Here is a 20,506-nt window from a genome sequence, read left to right as displayed (position 1 = left end):
GATGTATAAGCTTCAGGCTTGTGAGAGATGATCCCACCCTAGATGACTACCCCATAGCTATTTGACTGCAAAGTTCTTCTCACAGAGAGGTAGAGTCTGCCCCACTTCCCCATGAGTTTGGACCAGACTTGTGGCCTACTCTGCCCAAAAAAATCTAAGTGATGGTGCACCACTTCCAAACCCCAGCCTCTGGAGGCCTCCTGCATCCCCTCTTGTTTCCAGGCACCTCTGCTTCTGCCTTGAGAACACATCAGGCTAACCTGTGGCTGGACTGAGAGACACATGCAACAGAGCCAGGCTGCCCTAACCAACAGCCAGCTGACCCTCAGACTCGCCAGAGAGCCCGTTTGAGGCCAGAAGGAACATCCAGATTAAATTGCCAACTCACAGACTTGTCGCGGGCCACTGAGCTTGGGAGAGTTCATGGCAGCATTATTGTGACAATAGAAAACTGAAAGAAGACCCCACAAAAGCTAGACCCTCCCCTACAGCAGCTGCCTCATCCTCCACTGCATGGCTTTGGCTGCCCCATGACTTCTGTTCACTCAAATCCTCTGTCCTTCTGACTTTCCCTCACAGCTCCTCAAGGTTGGCCCCTCCTGCCCTTCCTGTCTCAAGACCCCCACCCTCACTTCTCCCTCTGATGTGGCTCAGATCAGAATAGACCTTGGGCCAATAGAACCATCTGTGGCTTGTGATTCAGAACAAGTTGGTTGAAATTACAAAAGCAACACATGTTCATTTTAGAAAAATAAATTGTGAAATACAGATAAGGGCAAAAACAAAAAGACTAAATTGCCTTTAATCTCATCACTCTGAGATAATCACTTTTAACATCAAGGTTTATACTTCACTCATCCTTTATCTCTTCCTGCAGAAATGCAAGGTTATTCCAGAAATCAGGTGGAGCCACCAATGTAGGAGCTCATGTCACTCACTGCTCAACAGATTTCTGCCGCAAACAATACTGTCTCCCTTGGGGAAAGATGTCATGTAAAAGACATGTCATCAAGAAGCGTGGTTTTAAAGCTTTGGAGAGCCAGCTCACATTTCTTTTTGGTGGAAATGCCTCCAAGGACAACAACCACAAACCCCCTCGTGGTCACTTTGGTCTTCCAATCTAAAAATCTTTTCACAATCCAACGTGTTCACAGATGAAGGAGTTCCTGTATTGAAAGGGCCGGGTTCGTTGGGTCTCTCTCTCCCACTGGGTTAGAAGGTCCATGAGCGTTGCATCCCCAGTGGCTAAAACCACATTTGGCACATAGTATATGCTCAACAAGCAATTGATGGAAAATGAATAAACCAATGACCTATTGTTCCTTCATTGTCATTCTTCCCCTGGCCCTGTAAGCTCTGCTAAGAAACTGTCTAGCACCCAGGAACCAGTCATAAGGCATAATTGTTCTCAGCAACTCTTTTAGAAACCTTTCCGTTCACGTCGGACCCAATTGTAGTCCATCTTTTCTAGCCACTATGTGCTATGCTCCGTATTTCATGTAGTTATTGCATTGAATCCTCACTACAAATCTAGAGGAAAGGCAATGTTATCCCCACTTTTCAGGTAAAGAAATCAAGGCTCAGAGAGCAAGTAATTTGTCCAGGGTCACATGGCTAGTAATCAGCAAAGTCAGGATTCAACCCTGGGTGCGGCTCATATAAGCATTCCATCCTGCTAAAGAGAGAGAGAAGCCAGCTGCCCTTTGATCCTGGTCAGTGCTGACAATGAAGAAACCTGACATCAAAGAGTTAATAAGACAGCGCATTCTTGAGCTGGTTGTCATCCGGGTATCCACTCCAAGGCTGTTTTGAAAACAGCTTCCCCCAAAATGAAAAAATGCTTTATCGTGAACTGGAAACTGATTTAACAAAGCAAGTAACTGATAACACCAACGCTGAACATTTTCCAGGTCTAATGCCCCTCTGCTCTGCAGTCTCTGGAATGGGAAATTGAGTCTCTACCAAGCCCTTGTCAGGGAATTCAGGCAGAGGCATTGCTTCTTTTTGAGAAAAACACAGGTCTCCGAAGAGTGTGTTAACCTGCTGCAAGGATGAGAAGATGAAAAGGCTCTTTGATTTTCAGAACAGAGGGTCTGTCATCTCTGCCACCTGCTCCTCGGATATCCAAGGTGGTAACGCCTGCTGAAAGCAACAAAACGGATCCGTTGCTGCTCAGACTCCTGCTCAAAGAGCTTGATCTTTTTTTAAGTACCTTTTAGCATGCTAGATTTACTTGGAAAAATAAAACCAAGCATTTTTTTTAAGCAACAGTTAGGCTAGACACCGGCATTCCTCTTGGCTTTTACCAGAGTTGTCTTATCTCATCCATGCTTCCCCAACACGTTACACAGACGCTTTTCTTATCACAAAAGTAATGGGTATTTGTTGATGAGGAATAATAAAATACAGGTGATCACAAAGAGTGCACTGTAAATAAACCCTAAGCCTGCCCCAGAGACATCCACTGTTAACCACTGTTAAATATATGCATGTGTATCCATGACCAATTTTTTGCTCTTTTTTGTCAAAAAGCAATTTACTCTAGGTTAAGTAAAGGATCACTCTTTATGACTTTACTTCATCAACTGGTTTATTACATTCTTTAGGGATTTTTAATACAGAAAAATACAAAAAGAGAACATGGCCGATAACGCCCAGTCTGAAATAATCCCAGTTAACACTTTATTAAAAAGGTAATGCAAGCAATATTTTTATTAAAAAAAAAAAAGAAAGAAACAAAACGGAAAGTAAAAGTCCTCTCCAATCCCACCTCACCATCCCCAGAACCTCAAAGGTAACCACTGTCAGCCTCTGTTGCCTCCTTAAACAAAGTTCATACACAACCAGCATATACACCTAAGTGAAGCCATCATACAAGCAGACCTCTCTGCCCCTTCCTCTTTTGCTTAATAATATAGTTTTTCCCCAACCACACACACAGATCTACCTCATTCTTTTATCAGTTTCACGATATTGCATTGCATGGATATTCTGGGGTTTATTTACCCGTCCCAACTGCTGAATTATTTGCTCCTACAAATACTACAGTGAGCAGCCTTGTGCACTCATCTTGGTGTGCTTTTGCAAGCAAAGCCACAGAACTGCTGAGTCATCCACCTGTTAAATCTGTACCCATGGCCATTGGCTACAAAAAAAAAAAAGAGTTGCTGAGTCAAAGGAATTTTCAAGTGTAACTTTGAAAGATATTGTCAGTTGCTCTCCAAAATGCGCTGGTGTGTACTCTCACCAATGATGTCTCCATATGTGCCTGCTTCCCCAGGCCTCAGCCAATATTGACCATTATCAAAATTTCATTGAACCATTTTATTTTATTTTGTATCAGGGTTCTCTAAAAAAAACAGCACCAGTAGGAAATATATATATTAAAGGGAGATTTATTTCAAGGAATTGGTTTATGTTGCTGTGTGAGCTGGCAAGTCCAAAATCTGTAGGGAAGGCTCGCAGATTGGAAATTCTCAGGCAGGAGCTGATGCCGCGATCTTGGGGCAGAATTTCTTTTTTCTCAGGGAAACCTCAGTTTTGCTCTTAAAGTCTTACAATTAACTGGATAAGGCCCACCCGGATTATTGAAGATTTGACAAGTCAACTGATCAGATGTTAACCACATTGTAAAACACCTGCATAGCAACATCTAGGTTATTGTTTAATTGAATCACTAGGACTCTAGGTGACACATGAAACTGACCATTCATACCCACACATAAAAGATACCAATTCATAGACTTTGTTCGCTTTTCTACTGAGATTTTTCTTTATTGTTTTGCTTTGTTTTTCCAGTTGGGGAGGTAATTAGGTTTATTTCTTTTTTTAGTGGAGGTACTGGGGATGGAGCCCAGGACCTCATGCATGCTCGGTATGCCCTTGACCCCTGAGCTCTACCTTCCCTCCTCAGTCCTTTTCTTTATGGCATTTGAATTTCCTGTCTTGGTTTTAAAAAAAAAAAAAAAAAAGTCACTCAGAGCCACTATAAGAGCCATGGTAACCACCCCATTCATCTTGGTTTTCTAAATGTTCCCCCGGAATCATGAAGTCACAGGAAAGCAACGTTTTTAGACAGCATTAGCCCAGTTCCCATTGAGAGGCCTCTACGGAAGTGCAATTTAATGTGAGGCCTTGGCCTTTAGCAAAGGTCGATACAAAAGCTATAAGTAAAGCTTTGCATCTTCTGCAAAATGACAACTGCCCATTTCGTCATCCAGGGCCTCTTGTACTAGAGAATCCTCCCAGCATCTCATGCCAAGAGAAAATACTCACTGATTGAAAGGACTCGGGTGTTCTTGTTTGGCAATAAGTACCACACACCCTATCTGGTTTCCCATTTTGTCTTGACTTCCAGGAAATCCAGAACCAAGTATAATGCCCAGATACAGGAACAACCCAGCCTCACTCTGGGGCAGAACCTCCTCAGGCAGCATCCTTAACTGCCCTTTCCCCGTAAATCACCTCAAGTCCATCCATTTGGAAGTGCATGAGGCACAAATACGGACGTAAACAAAACGACTTAGGGAGGGAGAACAAAGATCCTTGTCTGAATGGTAGCAAAGCTGACACAGAGCTTTCTGCCAGCATCACGCTTAGGTAACACTTTCACAAATGATCCCAAGGAGGGAAGGTGCCGTGGAAAATCTAGACCTGAGCTTGACATCTGGCTTCTGCAAGCAGTGAAACTTGGAGCCCCCCTGGAGAAACCTCAGGAAAATCCCAGTAGCTCTTGAGTGGAGAGAGAAACTCCATTGTGTATCTAAGGTAATAGATTAGGCAGATCTATCCCTAAGACTTGGGGAGCTAGGGCTAAAATACCAATGGGGGCCCCATATACCCTATGTCCCAATATTTTAACTAAGTCAAGCTAAAAGAAACTACCAAATCAAGTGTATCTGATCTTCCCACCTTGACAAACATACCTTCCTACCAACCGGGAAGCCAGGTTTAAATGTGGGATTCTCAGAAGTTCTGCACCAAACATGGCAGCCTAGCCATCTCCCAGCCCTCAGCTCCCCAGCCACAGGTGGTCCCCTGCTCTTCCGCCTCCTACACTTTCCACACCCCAAATGTCCTCAAGAGAATGCACATGGACACCCCAAGCTTTGTGGACATCCCAAGCTTTGTCCACACCCCTGCAAACAGCCACCCCTTGGCCACTCAGATACGGGGTGCAACACTAGCAGTTTTGCCCCAACATTAGCTTGGGGCAAAGCATGGTCTGTTGGAGGGACATAGGTCTTTGGCCCTGTGGAGCACTCATTCCGTGGGGAGGGGCACAGGCAGAGGAGGACCAGGTCTAAGGATGATCTTGGATTTAGGGGGAAATAATTCAATAACATTTGTAAATTGATCAGCTCTGAGCTCTCGGTTGTGGTCCAGAAATAAGTTCTGTAGAGTCATCAACTGATTCCTGATGTGATCATCTCCAGGGGCGGCTGTCTCTAAAAAGGCCAATACAAGAGCATCACCCTGTCCCTTCCTCCAGGCAGGATTCAGCTGGGTCTGAAACACTGAACCCTGTCACCCTGGACCCTGTGTTCACTGAACCAGAAAGGGTCCCAAAAAGATGGAACTGTTTTCAGATGATGTGAGAAGAAAGTGATGAGAACTCTTCACCCTGGAAAGGAAAAGAGGAAAAAGAATGAGAACCTGTTATATCCTTTAGCAAATGAACGAGGTGGACGTGGATGGACTGACCGAATCCTCAGCGTTCTGGAATATTCTCTCTAGGAAGCACTTCTTCCAGCTTGGGGAATCTGGATTTGAAATGGAAATTATTAAAGCCACTGCACACAACAAATAAATGGAGCCTTTTAATCCAGGAGGAAATACAAGCTGAATGGAATTTGGTTCAAGAAGTGGGGACCGGGGGGCCATAGTCAGAGGATGTCCAAAGTCAGCATCACGGACAACCCATGTTTGCCCTGGGGCAAACAGTGCTGGTACCCATGGGTCGGACCTAAGGAGATCCTGTCATTGGCCATGTTTTTACATTTTTGGTTTTTTATGTTTTTAAATTTTTGCAAGTCCAGCTAAAGTTGGTATCTCCCAAGTCTTTCCAGTGATCGTGAATTCTTGCCTTTGGGAAGTGGCTACTGTCCACTTTGAAACTAAGGCATTTACCCACTCACCCATTCATTCATTCATTCATTGAGGACCCACAGGGTATCAGCCTCTGGGTGCATGTATATTTCTTCTCTGTTGCTTACAGTTTTCTTTCAAACATAGCACCTGAGCTTGCAGCTAGCTCTGCGCACTGCTTCCTCTGAGTACAGAAGAGCCAGCTCCTTCTTTTCAAAACTCTGCTTCCCTTAAAAATGTCCTCTCCAAGGCCTTTCTCAGGGCCAAGGGCAAACTCTTCCCAAGGCATGTAACCAGACACCCCCGTTTTTTTAAATCCTATGTACTTTCCCATGCAGGAGACCCACTGTGTGAGTCCAGGCCTTCCAAGCAGCAGATGCCAAAGGGAACTCAATGTATTAGGGGAAATACCCATGAGAGAAACGGGGTAGGAGCCAGGAGGGGCGAGGAGAGCAGGTCTGGCCCAGGTGAAGGAGAGAGAGCAGGAAGGTTGGGTCGAAGTGTCTAGGATTGCTGTGCAGCCTCTGGGAGTTTCTGTTAAACTGTGAGGGAGTCCTTGAGCTGAAGTCGGCCTTCAGGGGAGTCCTGTGTCTCCCAGGAACAGACTTGCCTCGGTGTCCCTGCCGCACCCAACTTTGGCCGGGAACTTCCAAACTTTGAAATGAGATTTCCTCTGTGCTTTCCTGCCATCTTCAGTGGCTTCGATAGGAAAACCAGAGTTTGGCTTGTGTGTGTGTGTGTGTGTGTGTGTGTGTGTGTGTGTGTGTGTGCGTGCACGCACATGCTTACACATGTGAGTGTGTCTCTGTGTCTGTTGTTCATGTGTGGTGTGTGCACACACATTTATGTGCATTTAGAAGGAACCCCCTCCCACGTCCACGAGGACATCTGGGCAGTCCGATCCACACTACGGGCCCTCAGCTCTCTCTGTTGCTCCCTTTCAGACCATCCTGGTTGGTGATAGCGGTGTGGGAAAGACATCTCTGCTGGTTCAGTTCGACCAGGGCAAGTTCATCCCGGGCTCCTTCTCAGCCACCGTGGGCATCGGATTCACAGTAAGCACTCCCAGGCTCTGGGGCCCTGCTGTCTCTGCAGAAAATAGCTGGACACTCACATTGGGTCATTCAGGAGGTTTCATGAAAAGGCCATTTACCAAGGTGCAGGCAGAATGCTGGGAAACCAGGAGGGATGGTGTGATGCCCTCAGACAGTCTCACAGCCTTCATCCCTCCCCAAGCTTAAAAACAGTGAGAGGAGGGAACTGTCACCAGAACCAGAGACAAAGAGGGCTGTGTGCAGAGGGCTGGCAGGAGTTGTGACCCTCGGTGGAGGAATGTAGCAAATCACCCTGTCCACCTCTTTCTGGGGCTTCCCATGGCTGAGGACAGCTGGATGCTAGAAAGCAAGGGAATATCTTGATACAGATGCAGGGCAAGAAGAACCTGGAGAGGCAAAGGGGTGGCTTAAAATTTTAAGCACAGTCCAAACTCAGCATCATCCTGTGGGTCAGAGGGCACTGGCAGGTGAAGGGTTAAAGTTCAGGTTTTTAGCACTCTGCATCTCCCTGGACCGCAGCTCAGATTCAGGAAGCATTCTCAAGTTCTCCATCTGGAGCCCCTCTGCGGGCTACAAAGCCCTTCCTCTACCGTATATCCTCATTTCGCTCCATTTTCACCACGCCTGCCAGCTGCTCAGTGACCTTGAATCCTCAGGAGGCCTTTGGAAAGGGTTCCGGCCTTCTCTTGGACTGAAGCAGGAGCAGCAGAGCCCTCCTTCAGGGTCTCCTGGATGCTAATGCCCAGAGATGCGGGAGAGCATCATTTCTTGGGCAGCCCGGGTGTCTGAGAGGCCAGCCCCCAGGATCGAACAGAGCACCAGGCCTGCGAGGCCACACTCGTGCTGAGACACAACAGAGCCAAGCTGGTGTGAAAAGAGAGGGGACCCCTAGAAATCGGGCTTGCCCATTGGCAGGTCAGTGCAGAAGGCAAGGGCCCACGATGGACAGGGCTTCAGAGTGAAGCAGAAATGAGAGCCGGGTCAGGGTGTGCACTAGGGCCTGGAGTTAGGGAGGGATCCCCCAGGACAGGGAGGACTGGGTTAGGGTTCTGGGCAGCGCGGGGCTGAGTCCCAGGAGGGCGTGGCCACCTCAGCAAGCCCCAGGCCTTGGACCAGGCTGCCGTAAAGCGAACCCCCATCGCGGGCCCGTGTCGTCTGCCTTTCAGTAGCCAGGGCACCCGGTGCCCCCACAATCCCAGTCACGTCTCCTCACCCACCCCACACCCGTCCTTCCGCCTGTCAGAGGGCAGGAGGCAGAGAGGGGGTGAGGGTGGGAGGGGGTGGGGGTGTGGAAACCTTGATTCACACTCCACAGATGAACAGGGGTGGGACTTCCAAATTTTGCCACAGCCTGGTAAGAAAATAAGGCAACTGGCCCGTGAGAAGGAAGAACAGGACAGGCGGGGCTCTCCCTCTCGACTGAGCTGGGCCTTCTAGTGCCTCGGCTGCTTGCGTGGCATCAGCCAGCACCGCAGGACAAACCCGTGGGCAGCTTAGGCTGAGTGAGGGCCTGAGGGCCCGACCCAGGCCCGAGCCAGGGGTCTCCTGGGGCAAAGGCATGACCTGAAAGCAAAAAGGGCACATACCCAACCCTTCAGCTGGGATACAACCCTGGGGAGCGCCCCTCCTGGTGGTGGAGGGCGGGGACAACAGCCCGGGAGAGCAGCACTGAGGACACCTGCCGACCCTGGGCCTAGACACAGCAGCTCACTTACAGACAAAGAGGCTGCAGCTTTCACAGAGGAAATGTCTGTCTCCTCCACAGGCCCCCTTCCCACCCCTCCATCTAGCACTAGGGACCCTCCATTCTTTTCCTCTCCAAAGACAGGTCTCATCCCAACCCTCTCAGAACCCTCAGAGCAGCCAGATCTTTGCGCAGCAGCTCATGTCTCCTGAGTTGTGCAGACACAGGAGCTGGAGGACACTGGGGTCTCCTTCCAAGATCAGTGGCCCGGGAGTCCCCAGAGAGCCGGCTACAAGGCACTCGCTTGTCCTTCTGTCTTTTGCACAGAGATTTGAAACACTGCCAACAGCTGGCAATTTGCAAGTGCCCTGTGGCTGGCCCTGGCTGGTGATGGTAACAGAGGCAGGGAGCGGGGGTAGCTCCTGCCAACCCAGCTTGTAAGTCTGAGTGCAGCGTGGGCAGCAGGAGAGGGGAGAAGTCCTTGATCTTCACTTGCAAGGAGGCAGAGGTGAGTGGGGGGACTACTTGGGGTCTGCCCTCAGGCCACCTCCCAGAGCCTCTATACCCTACTGCTTCTGAAGGTGAGAACTGCCCAGGTCCTGGGTAGCTGCCTTTCAAATCAAGGTCCTCCTCAACTCCTCCATCATCAACTCTATCAAATGGGCTGCTGAGTCCTGCAGATAGGTTTACTGGGGTGCTGACATCAACGGGGTTCACACAGTAGTCTCTCCAGCCAGTCCCTCTCTCACCCTAGTTCAGGTCCTCCTTGTTATTTCTTACATCAGTGTCCCCCAGACTCTCCAGTCTTGCCTGGACACCGCGGTAAAGTACATCTTCCAAAAGTCTCACCCTTGGTCCCCACCCTCTAGCACCTTCAGTGGCTCACTACTGCCTTCCAATAAGGTCTAAATCCATCATCTGCTGGCCAAGTTCTTGCACAGTTCAGCCCGGTGGTTTTCAAACACTCATTTAGTGCATATAAAAACCTCCAGTTTCTCAGCAGACCCTGAGCCCACCCACCCACATGTGGGGTCCAGAATCTGTGTGTAGACAGACACCGGGGACTCTGATGTAGGTTGTCCAGCAGGTGGTCCGCGTGCCTCAGCCCCCTGGCCTCTGCCTTGGTCTCCCCTCCATATCCCCCCGGGCTGTGTGCTGTCCCTCCTGCCCCAGCTCTGGGGGTTTCTCCCAGCTCCCTCTGTTCACATTTGGATGGAGGGAGGCCCTTGGCTGCACACCAGGGCCCTCCTCTGAACAACCATGAGGTTTCATGTGGCATCCTCACTTCCTCTGCCAGGAAGAGCGTCTGGAAGTCCGGGGCGAACTGTGGTACAGGAGGGCGGGGAGGTGCATGTGCATTCTGGATTTGGGGTGATGAGAGGGGCTGGGCTAATTTAAGAGGCACTTTATTCAGGGGGTGATGTGTACATCTGGGGATAGTGTGAGATGTGGGAGCATTTTAGGTGGTTCTGTGGAGCTGCTCCTCACCCATATATGGCTCCCTCTTGAGTCACAGGGCTGGAGGTGGGTGAACACACAGTCCCCAGTAGGCCTACAGTCACCCATCAGTTGTGCCTGCCCCTTGCCTGGAACCTCCAACACCCAGGCAAATAGGTGAGGGCCCTTGCCCCTCTACACACCCCTCAAACAGTCCCTTTGTAATTCATGCACCTTGTTCCCTGGTAAACTGACTGCACTGTATAGGATGCTGGGCTGGGCTAATTGAATGGTTGGCCCAGGCTGGGGTCCCTGAACTCCAGACACATTCTCATCCTCTGTCACCAGGGTTTCTGGGATGTCCTGGAGACTCTTCAAAATGATTCACGACTTCCTGAATTCATTTGGTACCAAATGTTTAAGGCCTACTGTGTGCCGGGGTGGAGGGCAGCACATAGATAAGGCCAGCCCTGCCTTCAGGAACGCCTGGATTGGGAAGTGTGCCCGGAAGCTCGCCTAGGAAGGTTCTCCAGGGTGGAACATTCTGGGCGCTGTCCAACAGATCAGAGGGATATGGGAGGTGTCAAAGTCCAGGGACCCGAAGTGCAAATGTGCTACAAGGTGAATATCAATCGGTCGGCAAACATTACGTTCAGATGATGTCGAGCTAGGATGTATTAGCGAAAGCGAAACTGCCTGGGCGCTGCGCTGCCCAAGGGCATCCGCAGCTTCCCCCAGGCCAGCCCCCGGGGCCACCTGTTGACCGCCAGGTGGATGGAGCTCGGGCGCCGCCTGCTGGCCGCGCTGCGCAGGGGCAACGGGAACCCGGGCCCTGGTCCGCGGATCCCAGCGATGCCAGACCTTCACCGACCGCTACCCGTGGGAATCTAACCCCGGCGGCGGACGACCTTGGGGGACCGGTCCTAGGGCTGGATTTGGCCCATGCCCTCAGGCCAGTGCGGCTCAGGGGGCCCGCCTGCCCCTCAGGAGATGACCTTGCAGCCCTGCGCGCCCCCGCGAGAGAGCCAGCTCTCGCCCGGTAGCGTTCAAGTGGCGGAACAGAGGGAGGAGCCTGTCGGGGTCCCGGCCGCGGCGGCGGAGGGGAGAAGGAGTGGGTGGAGCCTAAGGTGGGGCGGTTCCTGCGCTGTCCCTCGCCCGCCGCCTGTCCCAGCTCACCTCGTCCAGGGACATGACGGGCACGCCTGGCGCCGCAGCCACCCGGGATGGCGAGGGCCCGGAGCGCTCCCCACCCTGCAGTCCGAGCTACGATCTCACGGGCAAGGTGGGTGGGCACTGTGCCCAGCGCTGGGGACTCCCGTGCGGGCTCTGGGGGCCACCCTTCCCCGCACGCTTTGCCCTGAGACCCCGGACCTCCCCGCCCAAGCCCCTTTCTGGTTCCGTCTGTGCTGGACTCATCCCTTCCCCGCAGACAGCCGGGTCTCCCAGAGTAAGGAGGGAGGGTCGAGACACAGCCTTGGGCCCATCCCAACATCCAGGGATCTGGACTGGTTCCGTGGGAAGAGGGGAGAGGCAGGTCGGAAGGACTGAGTGACTCCCCACCCAGCGGACCCCAACCCCACTTTCTTCTGTCACACTCTTGCCAATACGAGCTCCCGGGAACCCCGTGCTTCTCGGTAGGGGTTAAGCGCACAACTCTGCAAGGCACAGGCACCAGAAGTCCTGGGAAACAGGGCTGCCTGGAGGCTCCCAGAGGACGCCCCCTGGCGGCCGGGAAACTTGCGGTTAATGCCCTTCTCCCAGCTAAACTCAGTTGAGACTTTGTATCAGTTTCAAGGCCTTAAGCCTGAAGATCTTTAGAACCCAGCTGCCCCCAGGTGCTACCCTTCCCTTTCCACCTCTGCAGTCACTGCCCGCGCCTTCCTCCGGGAGGATGTTGCTGGCCCGAATGCGGACCCACCTGGGAAATTTAGAACCTGAGGAAGATCTGTGTGGTTAGGCACAAGTCCCCCACCTGGGAGCGCTTAAGTCAGCTCTCTGGGCTAATTCCCTCTGCAGGTGCCCCTGTATGGAAGCGGCTGGTGGTGGCGGTGGACACTGGTCTGTCTGCCCTCCCTCTGTGCCATTGGAGCAGGCTGGTCGCAGGGGCTCTGAAAGAGGTGCGGAGGTAGACTAGAGCCTTCACTCTCCCTTGTAGGGTTGGGGAGCGATGAGTGAAGGGGCTAACCCGCCGCGGCTTTGAAGGACATCTGCTTCTTTCTGTGCCTTGATTTCCTCCCTCCACTCTCGCTGGCAGCCTGGGCCCTCCACCCCCACTCTTTCAGGGGAAGCCACTCTGCAAGTCACCCTTCCAGAGCCGTTGAGATAGGCGTCCTGTGTGGGCTCCAGACAGGAAATGGGCCCCGGTGTGTTCAGAGGAGGGGGAGCCTGGTGGGGACTGCCTGAACTCCTTGCCTGATAAGTCAGCTGGGTGTTTGCCTAGGAGGTGGCCAGGCTGGCAGCTGTTTGTGTTTGGTGGAATGGCCATCTTCTCTGGAGGACATGTGGGGGTGGGCTGGGTGGGTGGCTGGCATCGTTTGTGCAAAGCAGCTGTGATCTGTAAAGTACACAGGCACTCACCCTCCCTCCTTCCCTCTCTTCTCCATTGGGTGCTGGGAGCCAGGGGGCAATGCAGGCTCCAGAGGGCCCAGCCTCCAGCGCTCCGTCTGTCCCCCGGGGCCAAGCAGCGTCGGTGGGGAGTTGGCCCCTGGCCTTCACCAGCCTTCATGTCCCAGGCCTGTCCAGGACAGTCTGGGAGAAGCCTGGCAGGAGCTCCTTGGGTCAGACTAGAGGGGATGGGGCCACAGGCAGGCAGCACCCGTCCCTTCTGAAGTCACTCTTCTGAAGTCTTAGGTGGTTCATGCCAACATTTTTGACCCCAGCTATTAACAGACTTTAGAAAGGCCTTAAAGAAATTATCCCCCCTTCCTTTTAGCCACTGTGGGAACAGCCGCAGAAGGGTTAAGGGATCTTCCTGAAGTCCCCAGTAACCCATGTACAAGCCAGAACCCCAGCCTTCATACTCCTTTTGCTCAGCCCCCCAGCTCTCCACCAAAGTGAGCTAACCCTATACCTCATGCCCACAGCAGAAAAGACTTTGGGCACCACTGTCAAGGTCAGAGACTCAAGAATAACTCAAGCCTAGTCCCTGCTAGACTCATTAAGTACCAAACCGGCCAGTTAGGAAAATTCCAGCATTAGGGCTAGACCTCTGTTCTCCAAGATTGAGGAGTAACTAGACAGAGGGCCCCCCCCAGCCCACCCCCACATGTCCTCCAGAGAAGATGGCCGGACAGTAAAGGGATGGACACACCCCACCCCCTCCACATTCCCTCCTGTTCTCCCACCTACAGTGACCCAGGGATGCAAATTTGCAGCCATTTGTCCCTCTTGGGAGGTTTCTGCAGAAAGAACTTCAGACTAAATGTCTCTACACTTCAGTATAAATTTCAGCCTTCCCTAATTTGTGCAACCCTTTTGTCAACATAAAATGTCATTAGAAACTTCCAAATAAATGTGATGTAAAACACCCGAGGAACAGTAATTTTAGAATATGCCTTTGCAAGTGACAGAGCCCCACCCCCATGAGATGCTGATACACTCCCTGGGGCAGGAATCCCTGTCCAAGGTATTAATACTTCCCTTTCCAGGCACTGTAGCCCCACCCATGTGCACACACATGCGTGGAAGACACACTGAGAGCAAGGGAATCCTGGCATGACGTGGCAGGGGGCAGATGTGGCCAGAGTCCAGACCACACGAATGTGGTTGTTCTCTGGGGCAATCGAGCACATCTGGGGACCTGTTGGTGCTGAGGTCTCAACTCAGGCTCCCGGGAAATTGGAAGAGGACAGGAGGGGCTGAGGGAGAGCCTGAGAGGCAGCGGGCACAGAGCCAAGGAGTGTGGAGAGGAGAGGCAAGGTGGAGGCAGCAGCAGGCTTTCCAGAAGCAGATGCCCCTCAGCACAGTCAGCATCCTTCCCTGGCCCTCAATCCCTCTTTCCCAGGTCTCTCTCCCTGGAAGCCCAGAAACTCACTCCAGCTCCCATTAACTGCCTCTGCCCCATCTCCTAGGTGATGCTTCTGGGAGACTCAGGCGTCGGCAAAACCTGTTTCCTGATCCAATTCAAAGACGGGGCCTTCCTGTCCGGGACCTTCATAGCCACCGTCGGCATAGACTTCAGGGTGAGGTGGCTGCAGGCTCCTCTCCCAGCAGCAAGCCAGGGCCTACGGCTCAGACCCGGGGTGCTGCCCTCTCCTCACCCACCCTGGCTCCTCAGGACTGCTGTGGTCAGCTACCCAGAGGCCACTGGGGTGCTCCCCTAAGGACCCCAGCGGAGCCAGCTTAGAGGAGTCTGGGCTTGAGGGGGGCTCCTTGCCCCGCTACAGGATGAGAAAAGAGAGAATGAATCTTAAAATCCCGCCCCCGAGCAGAGGGAACACCCCCTACAGTGCAAGATGAGCTTCCTGGCCCTCAGCTCCCTTGCCCGCTGCCCTCTGAGCTGGACACTTTTGGCAAGGCCTCAGAGGTCAACCAGTCTTTCTGGAGTTCTGGGGAAACACTACACTAGGTTGAAGAGCTGGGCTGGCCCTGTGGGCAGAGAGCCACTTGTCAGCGTCCCTCCCTTTCCCCTTGATGAAGCCATCTTTACAGATCAGCATCTGTAAAGGGGAACACTCGGAGACTGCACACCCATAGGGGCCAGGAGAGTAAGCCTCTAACCCTGGCGGGGGTGCTATCTGAGGCCAGGTGCCTCCCTCCCGGTGGGAGGGGAACTGCAGCTTCACCAGGAGAACTAGTGAGCCGCCAGAGGAAAGATAACCCTGCAGATCCAGCTTCTGAGGTCCTGAGATACTGGCAGGTGTCTCATCTCCAAGAGCTTGGTTGCAGCAATGGGGCTGAGCTCCACGCCAGGCATATGGAAGCAGGGAAGGGGCCAGACCCCAGTGCTCAGCCTGTGCCCCTTGCTGAGCTCTGGGGAGAGCCAGGCAGGCTCTCAGGCTCCCCTTGCCTTGGTGTCTTGTGAGAAGGGCAGGCAGAGTCCTCAAAAGAGGGGACTCTGCAGTGTGGTTACCTGGGGACAGAGTCCCACTGCCCTGATGGGGTGATCTAGATGGAGACGGATGTCTCTGGGGCACACCAGACCCCCCTGTAGCCCTGGGGAGCAACTAGACAGGATGTTTGCTGTTCCTTGTGATGTCAGCAGAACACAGAAGCCAAGCCTGCCTCACCCTCCACCCCGACCTCTCCTCCTGCCCTTCTGTCTTTCAGAACAAGGTGGTAACCGTGGATGGTGTGAAAGTAAAGCTGCAGGTGAGACCAGCTGCTGGGGTAGGGGTGGGGAGAGGATGGAGAGCCTGACCAAACTCTTCACCCAACCGCAGGAGGCCCTGTGGCTCTGCCCTCAGCCTGGGGTAATTTCCTGTGGGGCCCAGGAGAGGAAACGGCTTCTGTTTGTTTGATGTCTGCAGAAAAAGCAGTTCCCAGGCACCCTTTTTCCTATGAAAGGCAGCTCCAAGTGCCTTCAGACATGCTTAGGCTCGCTCCAAACCCTCCCCAGTTTCCCAGGCCTCAGCTGCTCCAGGAAGTCAGACACCCCTATCCATTGGGCTGGGGAAGAGGCACTGAATGAGCTTGAAAACTCATTTACTACCACCATCCAGCCCGCCACCAGATGCTCAGAAACCCGTGAGAACCTAAAGAAGGAAACATCTCACCTTCCTACACATCTGTCGTACCGCAACATGAATTTCCTCTGCCCAGCACAGTCCCTGCCCCCAGCCCCCTTCTGACCAACTATCCATTCCTTCCTAGATCTGGGACACCGCAGGGCAGGAGCGGTTCCGCAGTGTCACCCATGCTTATTACCGAGATGCCCAGGGTAAGTCCCTCACGCACTCCACCTCCTCCCCCCAGCTCACTTCGAGCAACATCCACCCTTCAGCCCCAAGTCACCTGTGTGACCTCTCTCTCCCCCTGCAGCCTTGCTCCTGCTGTATGACATTACCAACAAGTCTTCCTTCGACAACATCCGGGTAGGTCCTCCCTGCCCACCACTTAGAAGCAGGCAAAGCAAGGCCTGTGCGGGGCAGCATTGCTTCCTGCTTTGTGAGAACGGGTGGAGCAGGCAATACCGACCGAATACCGCTGCTGCGTTAAAAACACCCTCAGCTGTGACTCAGAAGTAATAAACTTCTCCCAGGTTATTGACTGGCATGTGGGCGCGAAGGCCAAGCAGGTGCTGTGTGTCTGTGCCACCTGCTTATCCCTGACTGTAATTCCTGAGTTCATTTCATGATAAAGTGTTCACAAAGTCCCCCAGCTCCACCCTGGACAATTACCCACAGAGACCAAGGGGAGGGCCCAAGCAGAGAAGTCTACTCATACTTCCAGCTCAAGTGTCAAGAAAGTGACTCAGGCAGATAAAGAGTGGCTCTGTCCTCACAAGCAAACTATTAAATAGTGGGGACAATAAGTCAACAAACACAAACAGTGACCCTGTGCACAGCACTGTAAAGGTTTCACATGCTCCCTCACCTCAAGGGGTTGACAAGCGAATGGGGCGAACAAGACAGTTTATAAACTGGTTGGTGGCACTCCAACTGCCACCTCCAACCCCATGCTCATGGCAGACATCACTAATCAATCACAGTACTTTTGATCACTGAGCCCTTCCATAGCCTTAGAATCCTCAATAGGGCTCACCAGGAAACTGCTGGTAACTATCAACTGATTGATGAGATACAGCCTCTGCCATCTCTGTCTTTCATAGAACTGAGAGGTGCACAGCATGGGGTTTTAGGACTACTCAGGACTGGAGAGGCCAGAACAAAGATGCAAATGAAAAGATATGCATAGGGCATCATGTTTGAGGGCAGTGAGGAGCCCAGGGCAATCAACATGGCATGGTAGCAGAAGAAAAGGGAGAGGGAGGAGGAGACAGGCTGATGCTCAGCCTTGGCCGGGCTCAGCACACCCTCTCCCATAGGCCTGGCTCACTGAGATTCATGAGTACGCCCAGAGGGATGTGGTGATCATGCTCCTAGGCAACAAGGTGAGTGGCTCCAGGGCAGGATCAGTCCACCCCGCACCTTCTCCCACTGCCATGGCATTAGTGCCCCTGGCCCCACGGCCACTGGACATCCTTCCAGCAAAGGACTCTTCCCAGCCTCCAGTTCAGGAGTCAGACCCATCTAGAGGCTTCAGCCCATCTCATCTGCCCTCTTAAAGCTTTGGAAATGGCATCCTGGAGGGAAAGGTCAAGCTGCCACTTGAGATCCAGGAATGCCCAGCTGCTCAGCCCCTACTAGGTCATAGAGACTAGACCTTTCCAGTCCAGTAGTTAGCCTCAACTACTGTCGCCCCTTTGAGGCTGGTCACCACACCCTTACCAAGCAGAGTTACCCACCTCCCTGAACCCGGATGATATTCCCTCTGCTGGGAACTGGGTAAGAACCCAAAGCAAGCAGAAACCCTGGGCCCAAAACGATGGTACAACCTGCAGTCCCACAGGCCACCAGCAGAGGGCGGGCCTGCCTGCTCCTGGGGAAAGCTGGGCCAGCGGGGCAGGAGAGGGGCCAGCCGGGGTCAAGGCTTCCTTCCCCAGAGTGACTCAACTGGGCTTGACAGGCGGATGTGAGCAGTGAAAGGGTGATCCGTTCAGAAGAAGGAGAGATGCTGGCCAGGGTAAGTGACTGCCTGGGGGTAGAGGGGGATGCAGCCGGAGGATGGCCATTGAAGATACTCTCTCCCTGGCAGGAGTACGGAGTTCCCTTCATGGAGACCAGCGCCAAGACAGGCATGAATGTGGAGTTGGCCTTTCTGGCCATTGCCAAGTGAGCGATGAACCGGGAAGGGAACATGCAGGGCAGGGTGACACCATCTGGGAATCCAGTAGGGCCTGGCCCCTGGCCCAGCCCCTGGGTCCACCTACATTCTGCTATCGGAGGCCCATTTGCCCCAGGGCCCTGGGAGTGGAAGAATGCTCAGCTCCCTACTCCCTGCCCAGCCCATTTTTTCTTCCTCTTCAAGGGAGCTGAAATATAGAGCCGGGCGGCAGGCTGATGAACCCAGCTTCCAGATCCGAGACTACGTGGAATCCCAGAAGCGGCGGCCCAGCTGCTGCTCCTTCTTATGAATCCCAAGGGTCTGACAGCAAGCTCCGCAAGGATGCAGCCTTCTCCCTCAGACCGGGTTTAGTCTGAGCGACTGAGCCAATGGGGAGAGAGTTGAGGGGACCCAGTGCACGGCCCCTTCTCTGAAGGAGCTGTCCTCCCGCCCCTACCCTAGTTCCTGTAGCTTCCCTGCATCCTGGGGGGAGGGCAAAATATTTATATTTAATTTTAATGATACATAATTTAATCAAAGTGGTACCAGAAGACTGCAGAAGGGAGCTGGTGGCCCTTTTGCCTTCTAGTGCTAGGACTTAGGGGCCTGGGCCTCCCTCCTGGCCACCGTGAGAGTGGTATTACTCCAGCTCCACACTAGGGGGCACTGATGCACTTCTGGGGCATGAGGGCAGATAGTGACCTCATTCCCACTCTTCTGCTGGCAAGAGGCAGAGCAGACCCAGGCCTTCATTTCCTCCCGCTCCCCAGAGAACAATCTTCCCCAGTGAGCAGGGCCCTCATGCGGGCAACCAAAGCCTCAGGGAAGGTGAGACATGGAGATTGGCCAGGGACCCAGCTCCCTGGAGGGGAAGAGGAGTAGCAGAGATTAGGTCTGGCTGACTGGCTACCTCTGGCCTTACTAGTCCCTCTCTGGGAGATGGACCCCTTTTCCTCCAGCCCACAAGCACTTTAGGGCACCTGGAAACATTTGGTTCCTATTCTCCAGACCTCAGATCCCAGGGGAGCCCCTCCTCCCTGAATCTCTGGTCTTATCTGCCTTTGTGCCTGTGCCCCTAGACACCAAAGGTCACAGATAGGGAAAGGTTATTCCGCTGCCCCTACCCTCTGGCTGGTGTGCAGCCCATGGGCTACTTCTCCAAGCAGCCAGAGTGCTTCTCCTGCATAAAAAGCCAGATAAAGAGGAAGCCGGCACTCATGGAGTAGGTGGGAGGCAGAAGGGGGCAAACCTCACTCCACATGTAACCCCCTAAACCCAAGTGCTGCCTCTTCCCTGATCACCCACATCCTTCTCTTCTCAGACACACATCAGGGCCAAAACTGCTTTATCTCCCTTTGTACTGAGCCAGGTTAGGGAACTAGAGTTCCTCCATTTCTGGGTGAACCAATGCATTGTATGCAATACAAGGTCATATGGGTAAGATTTAGGGGGGGGGCGGGGGGAGGAGCGGGGAGAGGCAGAAATGGGAGGATCGAGGTCACATGTCTCCCAAAGCCCTGACCCCAGCAATGGGAAGAGGGCAGGAGACACACAGATTATGACTTAGAGGTACCTTTACTCCTGCTCTGTATGCCAGGGGCGGGGGAGAGGGGTGAGAAAGGTATGCACTGCACATTTCTGAGGCTACTGCATTTGCTTTCAAGGCAGAAATCTTGCTCTCTGAGCAGAGTCAGCAGCTCCAACTCGGCCGGCCGATAAGGAAGCTCTTCGAGGCCTCTCCCAGGAGGAGCAGGGAGGAGCCTGACCTTGTCAGGTTCTTCTGCGGCCCAAGGCAGGTCCCAGGCGATTCAGTCACATAGGGCCTCTAGCGTTTGTGTTTTTCAGAATTAAATTGCAGTATTTTGGAAAGCACACCCTGTCCACTGCTTCTTTGAGATACACATGGTGTGTGCTTTGGGGTGAGGGGGATCGTGTTGAAAAGATTGTTGTTGCTTGTCACTGACTGCCAAAACCATTTGATCCTCATCCTTCAATATCCCCAACTGGTCACCTCACCCTTAACAGACTGCCCCCAGCCTCTGTGATCAGCCTCTCAACTGAAAGGAGCTGAAAGAAGGTTTATCTTACAGTCCTAATCATTTTTCTTTCTCTATTGAAAAAACCCAGGGCTCCTTTTCTTGTGAACTGTACCCAGAGATTGGTTACCTGACTCTGTTCTGCGTCTCCCCACCCCCACCCACCTCCCTAGCCAAAAGCTGACGCCAATGCCCACTCCATGGCCCTAGTGGCCTGTCTTCGCTGGGCAGTACTGTGAAGCCTCGGGCTCTCTGCTCAGCCCTCACATTGTCCCAGCAAGGATCAGAGCCCGCACCCCTATTAGGGTCCTGAGACCCTACTAACGAGAAAATATCGTTATTCAAACTACTCTGTTGGATCTGAGGTGGACCTCGGTCTTACT

General features: G+C 52.9%; 1 protein-coding gene across 2 annotated transcripts; it reads left to right on the top strand.

The window, feature by feature from the left end:
* Positions 1 to 11,370: 11,370 nt before the first annotated feature.
* On the top strand, positions 11,371 to 19,959 carry RAB37 (RAB37, member RAS oncogene family). Of its 2 annotated transcripts, XM_014554857.2 has the most exons (10): positions 11,373 to 11,545; positions 14,334 to 14,444; positions 15,532 to 15,573; positions 16,075 to 16,141; positions 16,243 to 16,295; positions 17,249 to 17,314; positions 17,890 to 17,946; positions 18,019 to 18,095; positions 18,292 to 18,406; positions 19,752 to 19,959. In XM_014554857.2, exons 1-9 carry the CDS (start codon positions 11,453 to 11,455, stop codon positions 18,395 to 18,397), a joined length of 672 nt encoding a protein of 223 aa, XP_014410343.1. In that variant the 5' UTR covers positions 11,373 to 11,452; the 3' UTR covers positions 18,398 to 18,406; positions 19,752 to 19,959. The 2 variants fall into 2 exon arrangements, with proteins under 2 accessions (XP_006179510.1, XP_014410343.1); XM_006179448.3 differs by lacking the exon at positions 14,334 to 14,444 and having other exon boundaries at positions 11,371 to 11,545; positions 18,292 to 19,959.
* The last annotated feature ends 547 nt before the right edge of the window (positions 19,960 to 20,506 follow it).

The sequence above is a fragment of the Camelus ferus genome, chromosome 16 (assembly GCF_009834535.1).
Source record: "Camelus ferus isolate YT-003-E chromosome 16, BCGSAC_Cfer_1.0, whole genome shotgun sequence".
NCBI classification, from domain to species: Eukaryota; Metazoa; Chordata; class Mammalia; order Artiodactyla; family Camelidae; genus Camelus; species Camelus ferus.
Note: the sequence above shows the minus strand (reverse complement) of the source record. Positions and strands in the feature narration are given on the sequence as shown.

Coding starts and splice junctions, on each gene's coding strand:
- RAB37 (XM_014554857.2), top strand. CDS start 11,453: ATGACGGGCACGCCTGGCGCCGCAGCCACCCGGGATGGCGAGGGCCCG. Junction 14,445..15,531: donor CCGTCGGCATAGACTTCAGG/GTGAGGTGGCTG, acceptor TCTGTCTTTCAG/AACAAGGTGGTAACCGTGGA. Junction 16,142..16,242: donor TTATTACCGAGATGCCCAGG/GTAAGTCCCTCA, acceptor CTCCCCCTGCAG/CCTTGCTCCTGCTGTATGAC.